We start from the raw sequence: 18414 nt of genomic DNA on the forward strand, positions 1-18414 counted from the left end.
CCTCATCAATGTTAAACAAAGAGGTGTTATTCAAGGACATGCTGCACATTTCCTCCCCATGCCCCACCGCTGAGATCACTGAGAAGGGCATGTCCTTATGTGAGGCACTGTGCCAGGGTAGGAACGTGGAAACACTGATCCCAAGAGTTACTAAAGGGACTCCCTGGTGGCCTAAGGGTTAAATCTCAGTGTCGTAACCTCCATGGCCTGAGTTTGATCCCCAGCCAGGGAGCTGACTCACATGGCACAGCAGACCTCTCCTGACTCACCTGCTGCTCCCCTCAGCAGTGTATTTCAGGAGATCTGCCTGTTCTGTTCTCTACTCTGTCTCTGATGAATCTTCTCATCCCCCTCCACACCTCTGACCTACACCCCAGTTCTTCTATGCAAAACAAAGAAGGGCTAGGATATATACCTTCTATTGCGTCTTCTTTCACATCTTGGTATTTTAATAGAGAACAAAGTGCCCTTTTCCTAAAACAGACAATAACCCTTTAACCACATGTACACACTATAGAAATGGTGTGCCAGTTAATTCCCTTCTTTCAGAGCTCAACAACCAAACACATGATATTATTCTCTCAACATTCCTTCTCATTCCCTTCTCATAAAAACTTTCAAGTTTTTATTGCTGTAAAAACATGTGAGAAAGTTCTTTTCAAAACACTCTTATACCATCCACTGGCTTCCTGATTACAAGAGGAACCCACAGAACCACTGACTGAACCACACTGCACAGAATTGGTGAGGAGTAGCAGGGATGTGGGGGTGGGGGAGACATGGACGGAACCAAAGGGAACGATGGAGAAATGGAATGGGTAGGGTTCTCTGAAAGAGTCACATCTGTGTCCAGGGGGCCTTCAGGCCCAGCGGAAGACCCCCTGAGCCGAGGGGCTGCCTCAGGCAGTGGGCTGAGAAGCAACAGCAGGGGTACCTTGGCTTGTCAACAGGCGCCAGAAGCTTGGGGGTGCAAAGGGAGGTCATGAATCTCAGTCTTCTGTTTAGCAAAGTTCACAAACACCTGGAGGCAAGAGAACAGCAACACTAGGTAGGTGTTTCCAGAAAAACAGCCCTTCTCCCCCATTACTTTGCCTTCTATCTTGCCCAGTAAGCATGCAGCCCAGCTGAAGTTTGGTGTTCTGCCAGGGGCTGGCCCACTTGAGGCAGTCTGGACACCAGTGCCCTGGACAGGCCACCAGTGTACCCTAGAGTTCTTAGATATGTCAAAGAGATCTGTGGGAGGACTTGGGCCACTGAGTTTGGGTTAAACAAGGAAAGGCAGAGTCTCAGCTAGCAGGGTCCTTCTAAGCCTCTCAGAAGAAACTTTAAAAAAAAAAAAAAAAGGAAGGAGCCACTCTCTTCTCTGTTCTGTTCTTACTCAATGTGCAATGTAGACATGACACCTGCTCCTACCTCACTGCTCACAGCTGACAAGGAGGTGCTAGTTAGTAATTCCTCGAAGGAATGAAGACTCGCCTTTTTCTATTTTAAAAGATTTATTTATTTATACAAGCACTGGGTACAGTCAGAAGCACGGGAGGGTGAGAGAATTCACCAGAACCAGAGCGGGGAACAGAACAGGCAGACTGATGAAATACACTGCTGAGGGAAGCAGCAGGTGTGGCAGGAGAGGTCTGCGCACCATGTGGGACCCTTGCCGGCAGTCGGAGATAGAACCGGTGCTTTAGAAGCTGCGGGCAGCTTCACAGCCCAGTGCTCAACTGCTGTGCCACCAGGGGAGGCCCAAGACTCGCCTTTTTATACTGCTTTATTAAACAGTTTTAAAAAAACAAACAAGGGGAAAAACCTCAGAAACAAATGTCCATGCAAAGGAATAAACAGAATGTCCTTATAAAGGGATAAAACAATATGTATGCACACACGTGCATGCGCGCGTGCACACACACACACACTGGAATATTACTCAGCCTTATAAAGGAGAGATATTCTGACACATGTGCAACATGAATGTACTTTGATGACATTATGTTAAATTAGATATGGAAGGAAAAATACTACATAGTCTACTTAAGCGATGTACATGGAACAATCCACAGAAAGGCGAACAGTGAAAACAGTAGCTGGGGGTATTAGAGAAGACTATTGTTTCATAGAAAGAATTTCAATTTGGAAAAATGAAAACTTTCTTGGGATCAACAGTGGTGATGGTTGTACAACAATGTGATGTACTTCGTGCCACTGAGTCTACACTAAAAAATGGCTAACTAGGTTGTGCATATTTTTATCACAATGAAAAAGTGAACACATAAAAAAAACCTACACACTCCATATAAGTTTATTAAAACTCCCTGAACTATACACTTTAAATGGATGCTTTTCATTGCACGTAAATTAAGCATCAGTAAAGCTGATGCAAAAAAGAAAAAAGTCACCCCACAAGCCAGGAAGGATGAAATGACATGTGATAGTTCTTGTAGAGGGAAGGATGACATCAAGTCAGAGAGGCTGGCTGATGACTGAAACAGTGTTGGAAAACAGTTTCTGCTATACCAGGTTTTACCCTAATGGACAGAGAGGTGCAACCTTGGGTCTGTCCTGTGTCCCTCTTGTGCGGGCTCCAGCCGGCCCTGCTCTGCACATGGCACTGGGCCACTTGCCTGGTCCAGAGTGGTCTGTGTGACCGAGTATTCCTCGATAAGCAGGCTGTCCTGGTGGGAGACGAGCAGCTGGAAGATCCTGGCCAGGGAGGAGGCAGAGACCTGGAATTGCAGCACATTGTGGCACCTCTCCCTCTGCACGCTGCCCGGGAAGTTACCCTGGAAGAACTGCTCCACGGGGTTCAGGTCAGGAAGCAGGTCATCCTTCAGGGATTTGATTTTCATTGTGACGATGTAGCCATCTCCAAACCTAAGGGGCACCCATGGCAGCGAAGGGGAGGCCTCTGTTAGAAGTCAGCCCAAGGCAACCCCAAATAAGGAATAGACTCATCCCAAATGTTAGGGATTAGAGGTCCTAATGAATTAGAGGTCCAGCACACCTTGTGTGCTGGAGAAAATGAAATACCAGGATAGTCTGGAGAGATTGTTTGATATTAGCCTTTAGAGGTCTAAATGTCAGAAAGGTAGAGTGGGTCACAAATCTTGTCAAGAGGGCAGGTGTATTCATCTTCACCACTCCTGGGGACAGTCCTGGGGACACAGCAGTGTCCCAGGTCCAACTGCTGGAAATGCTCCTTTTCCTCTAACATACCTTATGAAATCTAAGCTCGTTTCAGCTCCATGCGGAGGTCACATCTGCATTAGACTTGAGAGGCTAATGCTTATTTGCTGATGGCAAAGGCTGCCTGGCCTCTCAAGAGACTGGCCAGTGTGAGCAGCAGCACTTTTCTGAAGAAGCTGCCAGAAGCAAATGGAACTGTCAAAACCAGGGTCATTGATGCTCCCTTCCTCTCTTCCCCAGGTGAGCTGGTCACCCTCCTGGGGGTGAAGAATGGTCCACCAGGGAGTATGTACAAGGCTGCTGCCTGGCTTCCCTGCACTCTTACTCACCCTAGACTGAGTCAGTTATAACTATTCCAATGCTCCCTCGCTCCCTCCATGCTCAAGGACTAGTCCCTCTGCAGAAAATCGACTGTTCTTCCTGTAAGGAATGCTCCCCTCTTACCTTCTCTAAGTGGGGATATGAGGGAGTGAGAGAGAGAGAAGCAGGGAATGTCTGTGTCCCCAGCAGTTGAACAGAGGAAGCTACAGGCACAGGTCAGGTGACCACACCTGCTGGAGTGCCCCCTTGATGTCTGTGCCATGTCCAAGCTGTGGTGCTGAAGAAATCGAGGGTCAAATATTTCCCCCATTAGCCAATCCACTAGATCTTTCTCTGAATCCTTTATCTTCCCTGAGCATATGAAGAACGGTGTGTATTATGCAGTGCAGTCCCATGGGTACCTCAAGAAGCATCTCTGCACAGATCAGGGGTGTCTTGGGCTGTTCCTTTCACCGTGACTCTGTGGCTTCTGTATTTTAGGATCTCAAAAGTGTTGGATAAATGAGTGATAACTATAATTCCACCCTTTGCCAGTTATAAAGCATAGGGAGCATGGCACTACTATGATGATGCTATTTTAACTGATTGTCAGCTTTGGTTCAACCACTATTATTAATAACTCATCATTTACAGCATTTACAATGTGTAAATGCTCAGGTCATTGGTATTGCTGGTTTGTTGTTTAATACATGGTCATTTCTCAAATTCAAAAGCTTGATAAAACAGGGCAGAAAAACAAGTTGATTCTCAGGCCATTTGGTCTCCTAATCATTTTAATGTTGACTCCGGACTCATTAAATAGGTCGTTAGTCTTAGATCTGTTGGGATCAGTGGTGGGATAATGAGGTAGGGGTAGTGATCCTTCCTCATCCCAATCAGGCTCTGCATGCACTCTGATCAGGATACCCCACCCCTCCATTTGCAAACTCATGAATCTCAACCACTGGAGAGGAGTTTCTTTCAACACTACTGCTTTCTCCATCTGCTGCTGCACAATGAGGCCCAGCCACCACCTACAGGTGCCCTTGGGATGAGGGGACAACAAGCCACTCAAGTGTTAGTAGAGAGCTCATGCCTGGCTGAATACCCCAGAGGTAGTGGAGGGACCCCCACCATCTCCTTACTTGTACTTGAGGTGCTGGCTGGTACCCAGACACTGAAAGGCACCCTTAACCATGATGGCCAGCCGGGTACACAGGGCCTCACATTCTTCCGTGCTGTGAGGTGAGAGAGGAGGTGAGGGCTGGGGAGGTCCTGCTGGCCCAGCCATGCCACCCCACCCTAGGGAGCTCCTGCCTGTGGGATGTGAGGACCACGGCCCTCCCTTCTCTGATGATGCTCACAATGGTGCTCCACAGTATGTGGCGTGCCTGGGGGTCCATGCCTGAGGTGGGGCCATCCTGTGGGGAGGCAGGGGGCGCAGCTTGGAGTTGGTGGCTCCCAGTTTCTGCATCCCCAGTTTCTGCACCCTCCTGACCAACTCCCTCCAAGCCACTCTGCTCTTTGGCTCACAAAGCCCAAAGTCAACTCCCAGTTGGTGAGGCCCAGGAGCCCAGGTTTGCTGAAGGTGAGTCAGGACAGTAAAGAAACATCATGCATACCTCTAGGGCATTTCAGCCACAAATGGGTTACTTGATTAAGGCAATGGTCAAATGACATTTTAAAAAGAAAAAAGAGCCTACATTTAAGTTTACAAGGAGGCAGGAGAGAGCCCAGAGGACTCCTGTGGCCCCTCCATGTTCTGTAGCCCTGTCCTCATGGACCCCACCACATGAACTTGGGCCTCTGGGGATGGCTCCACTCCAGTCAGAGTCACATGAGCCTCTGATGCAGCCAGAGCCCCGGGCCACTGCAGACTATGTGGACGTGCTCAGGCGCAGTCATTTGTGACCAGACACCATTCCACAGAGGGGCTGGCTGTCCCCACTGTGGCCTGCAGCCTCCAGGTAACATCCCAGCAACGCAGCAAGGATGTGCCGTGATGGCCACCCAGCCAGAGTGTTCCCAGCGAGCAGCTTGAGGTGCAGCGACAGACAGCTGCACTTCCTAAGTGGGCTGACCCCTCCACGGAGATGCTGCACTTGGTTCAAACCCTTGGTCTCCCCTGTCCTCACAGGTCGAGGTGGCCTTACCAGCAGCACCAGAGGTGGGGAGCCTATCAGGGCCATGGCCGTGGAGAGTTTCCGCTTGTTGCCCCCACTGTAGGTGCCTGCCAGGCGGTCTGCATAGAGAGACAGGCCCAGGCTCTTAATACTCCAGTCTGCAACCTAGGAAAGAGAAAGAAATCTCATTCAGGACAGATAGATGAGCAAACACCTCAAACCTCTACCAATCCAAAGCCTGGTTCCTAGAGCTCACACCCCATGATGGCAGAACCAGCGAGGCTGAAACAGTCTCATTCTCTGCCACATGTATCAGGGGTGGCATCTCCCCTACGCTCCACGCTTTTGCCTTCTGCACTTCCTGGGCCCTCTGCCTGGAAAGCTCTTTCCCTCGTATGTGCACAGCCGCCTCTCTCAGCAACGTTAGGTCTTCAGTGAGAAGTTGCTGCCTCTGTGAGCCTTTCTCCAGCCACCTCAGTGTGCAAACCCCAGCCTGACAACTCTTTCCGGCTTTATTTCTCACCTAAGGACATTTCAGTCCCCAATGTTCTGTATATACTACTTATGTTTCTATTTATTGTCTGCCCTGCTAGAATGTACGCTCCTTTTAAACTTTTTATTTGGAATAGTCCAATTTATAGAAATGTGTAAGAACCATTAGCACAAGGAACACTGATAAACCTGATACTCTCTTCCTCTCTTACACTCATTCTACACACACACACACACACACACACACACACACTTTTCAGCCCGCACACACACACACACACACACACACTTTTCAGCCCATTTGAGTTAAGTTATACATCATTACCCTTCACTTCTAAATACTTCAGGGATTACAAATAAAATATAAAAATAGGGATAGTGTCTTATATATCTATAACCCATATCTCTTAACTGTCTCTGACAATGATAATCACACACAGTTACCAATGTCAGTGTATTTAACATGATACCTTTATCTACCATCTTCCGAATACGTCTATGAATAGTATTCAGAATATATTGTCAATCAACTGATTATGTTTGGTTTTGTTAAGTGGCCCAATAATGTCTTTCCTGATATTATATTCTCTTCAATACAGGATCCAGCTTGTTCAATATTCATGTACTGTGTCTACATAGTTTTCTGTGATGAGAACATTTCCATAGCCTTTGCCTTTTATGACTTTGATACTTTGGAAGCATACTGTCCCTGTATATATATTTTTTAAGAGTATGTGCCTCTTTGGAGTTTTTTGATGTTTCTTCATGACAAAATTCAGGTTACACATTCCCAGCTAGAGTATTGCTTAGGTGAGGTCCTAGGTCTGTCTGTCTGTCTGTCTGTCTGTCTGTCTCTCTCTCTCTCTCTCTCTCTCTCTGTGTGTGTGTGTGTGTGTCCTTCTCAGGGTATCATATGTAGGGATATGTCCATCTGCCCCTCATAGATGAGGCTAATTTTGATAACCTAGTTAAGTGGTCATCTAATTTCTCCATTGTAAAATTATTATGCTTCCCCCATTGCAACCAATTAACAACTTGAAGGAGATTCTTTTGAACCACACACATATTTTCTCATAAAATTTTTCTCCTAGATTTTGCAACCATTCCAGTCTTTATTATGATCATTGCAAAATGATTACCCAGTGCCAAGATTTTCTCATTAATTAGTTGGCCCTCAGCATTTATCTTTCAGCAAGAACCCTCGGTTTTGTCCTGTTTATCTATTCAACAGTATGAACTTATGAATTCCCACTTTCCCCTCAATGGTTATTTTATTTTATTTTATTTAAGATTTATTTATTTATGCATACAAGAGGTGAGGTACAGGCCAGAGGTGGGGGGGTGAGAGGATTTGCCAGAGACAGAGTGGGGAACAGAACAGGCAGATTGACCAAAGTACACTGCTGAGGGGAGCAGTGGGCGAGTCAGGAGAGGTCTGCTGCGCCATGTGGGTTGCTCCCTGGCTGGCCGGGAATCGAACTCATGCTGCAGTGGCTGCAGATTGCTTCATAGGTTGTGTCTTAACCCTTGCGCCACCAGGGAGGTGGTCATGGTTTTATAATTTACTATGGTATTGAGTTATTTTGAGGCTCAAGTTGTGCCTATTTGACCCTGGGGATCCCCTTTGAGATTGCCTTCTTTTTTTTTAATTGTTGACTTATTCTTTTTTTTTTTTTAAAAAAAGATTTATTTATTTATTTATAAAGCACTGGGTACAGTCAGAAGCGCAGGAGGGTGAGAGAATTCACCAGAGCTAGAACGGGGAACAGAACAGGCAGACCGACGAAATACACTGCTGAGGGGAGCAGTGGGCGTGGCAGGAGAGGTCTGTCGCGCCACGTGGGACCCTCACCAGTGGCTAGGGATAGAACTGGCGCTGCAGAGGCTGCAAGCAGCTTTGCAGCCCAGCGCTCAACTGCTGTGCCACCAGGGGAGGCCCTGAGATTGCCTTCTGAGACACACCCCCCATCATTCTGTGGTTTTTTAATTAAAGTATTTCTTTGCTTTCTGCCATGATTAGATGTTGCAGGTTCGCTTTATAATTCTGCTGTTCTAGTCCTGGAGTTTGTCATTTATCTGAGGAGTCTTGGTTCCTTTCAATGGGGATTGGTATTGGAGACCAAAATCTCAGCACTAAACACGCTCATGACAATCGGGGTATTTGTGTTTCTTGGCCTTTCAGAGGACAGACACACACATACATGACCACAGACATATGTGTGCATGGACATATGCAGGCAGATGTCAATACACATGAGCACCCGTTCACCTGTGCACCTGCATGCACACAACACATGCAGAGAGATATTGTGTGAGTTCACAACAATCTCCCATTTCAGTCCCTCCCACAGGGATCTTCTCTTGCTTTCCCCTCCGATATTTGCATGTCTCTTCTTCCACAGTGAGAACTCTGACTCCCAACAACATGTATGTATTTATTCATTAACTAAATCCTGTAACACATCTAAAGTTACTTCAGAATTGCTTTGCCAGGCTACTATAAAAAAGCATAAAGAGCCCAGAATTTGTAGTTCTTTCCCTGTGCTCCCCTCACTGAGACTGAGGTGGTAGACTCAGAGGTTGGGCTAGCAGCGATTCCTCTTCTCCCCTTTCTATGTCATGACATTTACTTGAATAAAGCTGGATTCATTTGTTTCAGTTTGTTTTCAGGGTTAGGATTTCCTTTCTATTTTCACTTTTACCCTTTCCCATTCTTATTGTGTGAATGTTATTTTTTGGATATATCAAACATTTACCTGCTTCCAAAAGTCAGAACTATACTAGGCCATCTCCTGAGAGGTGTGTTCTTCACTCCTGCATCCCTCTGTTTGATCACCAGTCACTGTTTTCAGATTTATCTTTCCTGAGTCTCTACTTATAAAGGTAAGCAGACATCTGCATGCTTTCTTATTTTTCCCACTTTCTTACATTAAAGGGGCATTCTACATGTGTTCTTTTGTACATTTTTTTCACTTAGAAAGAACTCCCTGTTTTTTTTTTTTTAATAATTTACAATTGCATAAAACTTGATTGCGTGCCTGTACCATAAATTATTCACTCTTCCATGCCTGAACATTTAGGTAATTTCTAATATTTTGTGATTACAAATGCAGTGAAATGCTTCTTGGTCTTTCAGAGGATCATCACTTTATGCATATGCATTTTGTACTGTGGGAGGTGTTTGCTTCAGGGTAAATTCCCAGAAGTGAGATTGCTGGGTTGAAGAAAAAAGTGGGGCCTCCCTGGTGGTGCAGGGGGTTGGGCATAGTGCCATGGGGCTGACTGCAGCCAAGTTTGATACCTGGCCAGACAGGGAGCTGCCCACATGGTGTAGCAGACCTCTCCTGTCTCGCCTGCTGCTCCACTCAGCAGTGTGTTTCAGTCAGTCTGCCTGTTCTGCTCCCTACTCTGTCTCTGATGATTCCTCTCACCTCCTCCCTGCACCTCTGGTCTATACCTGTTCTTGTATGCATAAATAAATATTTTTTTAAAAAGAACAAATACATGCATGGTTTTGTGAGATATGAAGGCAGGGATTTTTTTTGTCTGTTCTGTTCACTGCTACAGGACTTGGCACATAGTAGGTGCTTGGTAAGCATTTGTGGATTGTAGATAGGACAGCTCTTCATCTAAGTAAATCACTCTCATGAGATCATCTAATGGTTTATCAATTTCCTAAATGGCCACAAAAACCATTTCTTACCCTCTCAATTTCCTCCGGTGGTATACCTCGAAGACGGGCATAGAGGTAGAGGTGTTCACGCCCTGTGAGCAGGTCATCAATTGCATCAAACTGAGGACAGTAGCCCATACTTTGATGAACCTCAGAGATGTTGGTTAAAATACTGCAGGAAGAAGCAACAGCAATTAGCAAGTTGCTGTGATCACAGAGGGGTGATCACAGAGCTGGGGCTGGAGAAGCTTCTGATAACAAGATGAAGAAGCTGACTCTTCTCATCTCACATTTTGCTTGAGAAATGTGCACATTTAGTAAGAGCAGCAGGTACCCTCCAAAATCCAAGGGACACACCAGTTTTCTCTTTATAAAATCTCCTTAGCCTGGCAAAGTCAATCATTAGCACAGAAAGCCAATGAGGAAGGACTAAGGTCTCCAAAGCCCCTCAAACCCCACCTAGAGAGTTGAGCAGAGAAAGGGTGCTGTGTCACTGGGGTTCTTCATCTGGGGCCCCGGGGCTCCTACAGAGTCATAAATGTGCTCCATGGATCAGTAAATTCCCCCGAAACTGCAAAAACAGTGGGGAGGTAACAGGCACAATGGTGCATTTTTTTTAAAGATTTATTTATTTATACAAGAACTGGGGTACAGGTCAGAGGTGCGGGAAGGTGAGAGAATTCACCAGAGAGAGAAGGGAGCAGAACAGGCAGACAGACTCAAATACACTACTGAGGGGAGTGGCGGGTGAGACAGGAGAGGTCTGCCACACCATGTGGGACTCTCCCTGGCCAGCCAGGAATCGAACCTGCACTGCAGAGGCTGCGGACAGCTTCACAGAGCTGCGCTCAACCCGCTGCGCCACCATGGAGGCCCACAATGGTGCATTTTTATAGGAAGAAGGTACAAGTGTTCATCAGATTCTCACTGCAATCCATGCCCCGAAAAGATGAAGAACCACTGACTTAGTGTAGCCAAGAGCTCCCCAAGACTCCACGCAAACAGATGAATCTCTACAATCACAGTTCAAATAAGTTTGCCAAAGGGCAGTGTTTTGGATGTTGTGGACTGTGCTTGCGGGGAGGTCCCGCCCTCTGCACAGATCTTACAGGGTCTGATGCTTTTACCCTCCCTGTGCTGGGACAGGGACATGGGCCAGAAGCCATGAAAGACACCCTGGGGCAGGACGAGCAAGACTCTCACCTCTTGCCTGCTACAGTAGCATCACCTGAGGTCACTGCGGTGTCTCCAGTAAGCATCTTGAATATGGTTGTTTTGCCAGCTCCATTCACTCCCAGGAGGCCGAAGCACTGAGGGAGAACACAAAGAACTGCCTTGTCCGAGAGCTCAAAAAGGCCTAGAATGTTAGGTCCTGGGGCAAGTATGTGGGTTACAGAGAGGCATTTTAGACCTGCGCTTCCATTACAGAGGCTACCAGGCATGTGTGGCAAGGGCAGGCAGAACATGCCATCCCCAAACAGGCCACTATGGTGTAGGAATGATTTGATCTGAAGGCCACTGAGAAGCAGCAGGTACGAGAAAAACTCTTTGTTCTCCCCCATTTGCATAAATGCAGGATAGAAATGTATAATTTATGTAAATTTGTCCCCAGATTGTCCCCCATCTCACCACTCTACTGTAAAGGACAGACACTAACCACTGGAGACAACTTTAGACCCTCATCAGCTTGGAGATGACACCACAGGAACTGCACAATAAACATCACTAACTAGCCTTTATCTCCCACTAGTTTCCCATATGGCAGCCTTCCTGCAATTTCCGCCCTACACACTCACAGTCCCTTTCCCTGTCCTGTCACTTCTCTGAAAATGCATCATTCCTTGGCTACTACGGCACAGAAGCCCAGCTCTCACCAGCCCTGAGTCATTCCTCTCTGATACTCTTGTGTGTTCACAACATACAAGCTAACAAACTTCTGGTTTTCTTTTCCTTTTTTTTTTTTGTTTTTCTTTTCTTCATCAGTCTTTTGTCATTTCAATTTACAGAGCCCAACCCAGGCCCTCAGAGGGTAATAGGAAAGAGAGTTTTTCTTCTCCTATAGTGGCTACTGACTGCTGGAAACACCTTATTCAAATTGACACGTGCTGTCAATGGATTTTGAAGATTTAGAATGAAAAGAAAATGCAAAGAGCTCATTAATAATGTGTCCATTACAAGTTCAGGTGATAACATTTTAGATATACTGGATAAGAGAAATAACTAAGATTACCTTCATCTGTTTTCTTTTTACTTTCTTCATGGGGCTACTAGAAAAACTTAGATGACCTATGTGACTTGCATTTGAATGCTCCTGGCTAGTGGTGGGGGAAGAGACATACAGAGAGCTGATTTTCTGAAGTCCTTTCATGTGTCGTCTGGAGTACCCACCTCTCCAGGGCGGACCCCCACACAAAGCCGGTCCACCGCTGGGTTGGAGGTTCCAGAGTAAACCTGCAAGATCCAGAGAATATAGGATGAGAACTGAGAGCAGGGAGGGGGAAAGAGTGAGTGAGCAAAGAATGTTAGGCAAAAGCTATCAACACAAGAAGGGTACACTGATAGGGGTGCTCAGAGAAAGGCTCTGATCCCGAAGAGTACCCTTTGAGCCACTGGGCAGAAACGGGGAAAGGTGCCACTGGTGCTTGCTGGTGTGGCTCCCGCTGAGGCCTCTTGTCTCTCTAGGTGAACACTGGGGAAACCACATTGGAACCAGATGTTCTTAGAAGGCAATTTTAACTCAGCGATGATAACTCCATTTGAAATTAGGAAACTAATTCCTTGCATGGACCACTTATTCTACGGAAGGCAAATGACAGCTTTGTGACACCTGCGGGTCTAACTGGCACCTCCTCACTACACCTGTTCCCTTACCTTGGTCAGCTCATTTACTCTTAAGATATCAGTTTTATTTCCCCCACTAGTAATTTTTTGTCTTTCTTCAGCCACATCATCATCTTCTTCTATGACTGATCCTTTAGTGGGCTCGGCCATCCTAGAGAAAGGAAAGGGGACAGGACTGGGATGGTCACGCATCCCTGACACTGTCCTTTGTGCTTACCTTCTTCCCTCTCTGGGCTACTGCCCAGCCTGACCTAGCACCCCCCAGGCTTGAATTCTCAGGACAGCCACCAGGCGGAGAGCAAGCACTCATGTCCAGCGCACTTGAGTTGCAGTCCCGGCTCCCTTATGTCTGATGTTTGACATGTCTCTGAATCTGTCAACTTCACTCCTTCAGCCACAGGACAGGGAGCAGGTATCAGTGTCTTCCTTACAGGAATGTGGTGAAAGGGAGCTTGGTACAGGGTCTGGTGCAAAGTCAAGACTTAAAACCTGGTAGCCATCATCATCACTGAAATACCATGTTGATTGTAGACCCTGAGTATGCAGTTGCACTAGCAAGCAAGCCTCCTATTTCTTCATCAGGTCACCCAACATCCCGACCCTTTCATGTTTCCCCATCAGCTTTAGGTTTAAGCTCCAAATCTTCAGCTGGAACCCCAGAACCCTGCAATCGGGCCCACCTACTCTTCCCAACTGTGCTCCCACTTATCTCCTACACCAGCCATTTGGTCTACCCTGTCCCTAGCTCAAGGCTGGCTGTGCCTAACTTGCAACCAGTGTTGCAAGTGCCCCAGTGGTCTCTTCCGTCTGATCTGCCAAACAGAATCCTCTCCATCCTCCCATACCCAGCCTCTTCTCTGAAATCTTCCCTGACCATATTGATCTAGAGTCTTCCCTTCTCCCCACTACCATATACAGTTCATAACTAAGTCCTGTCTAATAAATTCCGATGATTTAGTCCATCAACCTATTTTTCTCCATCTCCTGATGTCCCACTCCTGTCCAGGCCACCACTGTCATTTGTCTGTGTGCACAAATGGGCTCCTGTCTGGCCTCCTAAGTCACTGCCCTGATTAAAGCACTGTGACAGCTCCCTGAGCCCTCAGCTTTAAGTCCCAAGTCCTCACCCTTTCTTGCCCCCCACCTTTCTCAGCCACCCATGTCATATCCTCTGCCTTCCTTTCTCCAGCCTCCTCTCTCCTGAATGCCTGTCAGTGCAGACAGGGTTGTGAGCTTCTGGAATCAGAAACTGTCATGCTTCTCTGGTTCTCTTTCAGTGCTAATGCAGGCAGGGCTCACTCAATTGTGAGGCATCTGACTTTGAGGCTATTAAGTTTGTTTTGGTAAATAGCTCCTTCCCCTCCCACAAAGCCTTTGAAAGATGTGGTAAGAGCCACAGAGACGGACTTGAGGTCCAAGCACCCTGTGGGCAGCAATTACTCCCACTGTTTCCCATCACCAGAATGACTGCCTGCTCCTGCCTTTCTATTCAGAGGGTGTTGACACCACTTCTCATTCAATCCTCACAACCCTGTGAGTAGAGAGGCAGATTCATTTCCAACAACGCAGGTCCCGTGGATCAAAACCTAAAATACAAGACCTTGGAATTTCTATTTAAATGTGACCAGACTTGCCTGAGTGGATGAAAGGATAAGAAACAAGACACTGTCCAGGAAAGCTTGTCCCGAGGGCCCAGTGATTTGCCATTCAGGCTGCAGGATTGAACGCAGTAAAGGTCAAGCTGGATCGCAGAAGGCCTGCCTTCGGGAAACTGAGTGCCCACAGCACAATGAGGCAGGACCTGGGACAAGAGCCCCAGGAAGAAGGGCAGGGTTGATTGGGGCCACTGCTGAGCTGGTCGGATAGAATGAGGTGGCAATCACCTCCCTGCACCCCACGGTCACTGCCTCTCCCCACTTGGTTCTCCTCCCACATCACTCCCTACTACCCCCTCCTGCCCTGCCCCCATGTTAAATGAACATTTATTTTAGTTCATCAACCTATTTTTGACACCTGCTGTGTCTACTTTCTCATGAATGCAGAGATGTAGATCTATTTCTTAGTACTTTGAATACCCCTTAACCAATGTCATTTGTGATGTTATCCAGTTTAACTTGAATAATTATCTATTGAATAAATGAGGAGGATTAAATATAATAATTTTCATCAAAACTAATAGAAACTGGGCCTTCCTGGTGGCACAAGGGGTTAAGACACAGCCTATGAAGCTATCAGCAGCCACTGCAGCACAAGTTCAATCCCCTCAGCAGTGTATTTCAGTAGATCCACCTGTTCTGTTCCCCACTCTGTCTGTGGTGAATCTTCTCACCCTCCCCCATACCCCTGGCCTGTCCCCTAGTTCTTGTATGCATAAATAAATAAATCTAAAAAAAATCTAATAGAAACTAATGATATATGGTATTTAAATATATGAAAGATGAGATTCTGCACAAGTTTTAAGGTGCCTATTTCAATGTGTTTCCCCTTCTTGCATTATTCAGACCAAACTGGGCTCTCAAGATGTAAGAAAACACGCTGGAGTAAAGATCAAAAGAAAGGCGACGACCCCAGAGTTGTGAAGCTCAGACCATGGACATGTGCAGGGAGCTGCCCTGGCACCTGTAGGGAGAGACATACCGTCCAGTGAGGAAGAGGTGGCGCTGGATGAGAAGCGTGAGGAGGAAGTACACCATGCCTTCTGCCACCATGGCTGCCAGGTTCTTCCCAATCAGGTCCCACTGGAATGGATTTGAAGAACGCTCCTCACCTGGGGAAGGAGGCCACGGGAAATAAATCCACCCCACCTGCCCCAGCTGCCCTGAAAGATCTGGTTCCACTAGACTCAACTCGAGCAGGCCTTCCGCACAGGGCTAAGTGAGAGCCAACCGCAAGGCTCAACTTAACTCCTCAAGTGGGAATGTGGAAAAGTAGAAACATGCCCTTGACCCCTCATCCCGTGAAGTCCCTTCCTCCATCATGGAACAGCAGCATCCCAGTCCCTCCCAGGTGGCCGGGCAATCCCAGATCGGTCAGGGGTCCCCACCCCACTCCTAGCTGCAGGGCTGACCTAGGAACCCCCACTATAGCCCTCCCTGCCTTGGAGTCCCCAGACCTACTCTCTACCACCCCCAATAGCCACCTACCAAACCAAGCAGAGACGTCTGTCACAGCCTGACTCAGTGCCAGGTCAATGAGGCCCCGGCCCAGGCAGAAGTGGGGGAAGATAATGAGCAGCTTCCTCAAGCCAGTGTTGAATCTGAGCAGGGTCTGAAACTCAGGAGAGCAGGACAGTTGGTATCGAGGCCGTACCCACCGGCTCTCCTGAGCAGGGTGGGCCTGGATACCCTCCTGGGACTGGACAGCAAGAAGACAGAGGGGGCCCAGCAGGAGGACTTTTTTAAGCAGATAAGGGAGTCTTGGAGTGCTCACAGGAGGGGCTTCTTAGGCAGCCTCTTCTACAGACTTACCATGCCCAGGGCACTGGATGTCTATGAGGAACTTCCAAGTTGCTTTCATAAAACCCTAGCTGACCGTGTGCACCTGTGGGACTCTGGAGAGAAGTGGCTCTCCTGTCATCTACTTGGGGGCCCTCACTGCAGACTCACTTTGAAATTATACACTTTGAAAGTCCTCCAGGGTATCTGTCAGCAGAAGTGTAGCCGCTGGTGGGATTGTGACCTGGGTTCTCTCTTCCTTGGTACAGCCATGAGCTGTCACTTGAGACAGGGGCTATTTCATGGGATCTCTCTTAACCCAGCTTGTACCAAAGGGGAGAGAGGCCCTGAGCTTCTCCCAGCAGTGATCTCAGCTCCTCACTAGGTAGCTATGGCTGTGAGTGGCTGCTGTCACCAGCAGAAAAGGGGATCAGGTAGACAGATGCTGCAGAAACCCCCAGTTTCCCTCAGGTCCCAGGGGCTGCTGTCACTACCCAGTTGAGAGGACTGACTAGGTGAACAGCAGGTGATGGACATGCCTTGCCCACGGACCTTCCCATCCCAGTTGGTGCCCAGTCTGTTGAGTGGGGGAGTTTAGGGGGGAACTTCTTTTCAGTGCCTAGTTTTGCATGCTGCCTTAGCCTTGGAGTGTTGGGCAGAACAACGCCCAAGAGGGAGGAAGGAGATGCCAAGTGCCATCAACTCCATCTGACACATCCTTAACCCATCACCTCCTTCCTGTTTAGTCTTTACACCTTCGCTCACATCACCTCATCTGACCAGGGGGACATCTAGGGTGTGGCTGGGACAATAGGACATTAGCGCTCATAAAAATAAGTCATTTAGGACCATACATTCTTAATCCTGTCACCAAGATGTACTTTTTGTACAGCACTTATGTTAGTAGATTATGATTTATGTAAGAAAGTGGGAGATATATATCTGACATGAATTCATTACCTACATGTGTATACTAAAACTAATATCCAAAGTCTCCAAGGAAACCTTCTTAAAGGAGTAAACACATCTAAATGTTTAGGATCATGGTAGGTTATTTATACCCTGCAGAATGAGCTCAGATAACCATGATTCTCAGGGCACATAAATGAACAATTAGCTCAAAGAAAAAAAGAAGGAAGGAAAGGTGTTAAGAAGAAAGGATAGAATGAGTGAAGGAAGGATGGAGGGAGAGAGGAATTATAGTCATTTATATTCTAAGTGTATGCAGGCAAACGCTTGCTCATGGCTCTGCTTGGCTTCGGGTATTCTCCAGCATCCTAGTGATCAAACAAGGAAGCCAAGAAAGTCATGCTTACCTGATCATTCTCAAATAATTCCAAGATGAAGGTGATGGCACTGCTGTTGATGCCAATGAAGAAATTAGCACAAGACAAGGCCACATAGGCTGTGCTGGGGACATCAAACAGGAAAGATGCAGGGTACATCATGGGGATGACTGCCCATCTGTGTGAAATGACACAACTTGGTGGGATGGAACTCGAATTTCCATTTCACCTGCTGTACCCTGAGGTAGAATGCATTCCCCTCACACCAAGGTGACACATTTAAACTGGCAGGAGTCCTGGGAACCAGAGCTAGGTCATCCCTGATCTTTGCTTCTCATCTTTAAATGGAGATACTAACACTTGCCCTGACCACATCATGGAGTTTTGTGAGGAGCAAACGTGATGGCTTAGAATGTGCTTTGCAGATTAGTAAGCCTTAAACAATGTATGGGAGGATTCACCCCCCTTCTATGCTTTCTGCTTCTGTCTGCATCAGCCAAGCAGAGCTGTGTTCCCAACAGGCTTGTCTCCCCAGTCCACAGGGGCACATGCACCACAGTCATGCTAGTTCCTAAATTCTCTGTTTCCAAGGGAGATGAGTGGAGAGCATTGCTCTGCCAAGACTCTACTATGCCAAAGGGAGGGGTAGGTATCATTATTGCCATGTTCAGATGGGGAAACTGAGGCCCAGGGAGGGTGAATGACTTTCCACAGTTATGGATATAGTAGGTTGTAAACCTGGATATAAAGTTGCAAGATTTCCTCTATGTTCTACTGTGTCATCTTCTGGCCCTACCTCAGGATCAGCTTTTCAGCTGGAATCTTCTACTATGTGCAAGTAACTCTTGGTCAGTACACACTGAGATGGAGAGATTGGCCACAGAGGAATGAGAATCATAGCTGAGTGAAGGAATATGGGGATGAGCAATTCCCAGACTTGGGTCAGGCCACACTTCAGATTCTGTGAGGCATCTCCATTGTCCCTTAATATACAGGGCCTCAGGAATACCTCCATGTGTGAGAAACAGAAAGATTCCTGGTTTTCAGTCTCAGCCCCTGAAGGGGATTGAGCTAAATTGGTGCCA

At 47.2% G+C, this 18414-nt stretch overlaps 1 protein-coding gene across 1 annotated transcript in view; it reads right to left on the reverse strand.

Annotated features, from left to right (window-relative positions):
- Positions 1-658: 658 nt before the first annotated feature.
- ABCA4 (ATP binding cassette subfamily A member 4) overlaps positions 659-18414 on the reverse strand; it is a gene marked incomplete at both ends in the record, with an annotated part of 126944 nt that continues 109188 nt past the window's right edge. Inside the window, 13 exon segments of the mRNA XM_084242432.1 lie at positions 659-943; positions 947-1021; positions 2619-2868; positions 4626-4718; positions 4798-4901; positions 5634-5768; positions 9799-9940; positions 10972-11078; positions 12157-12219; positions 12640-12760; positions 15247-15376; positions 15753-15876; positions 17360-17507. Of these exon segments, the coding sequence (XP_084098558.1) occupies positions 659-943; positions 947-1021; positions 2619-2868; positions 4626-4718; positions 4798-4901; positions 5634-5768; positions 9799-9940; positions 10972-11078; positions 12157-12219; positions 12640-12760; positions 15247-15376; positions 15753-15876; positions 17360-17507 (1777 nt within the window).

This window comes from Talpa europaea, assembly GCF_964194135.1.
Source record: "Talpa europaea genome assembly, chromosome: 9".
In the NCBI taxonomy this organism is placed as follows: domain Eukaryota; kingdom Metazoa; phylum Chordata; class Mammalia; order Eulipotyphla; family Talpidae; genus Talpa; species Talpa europaea.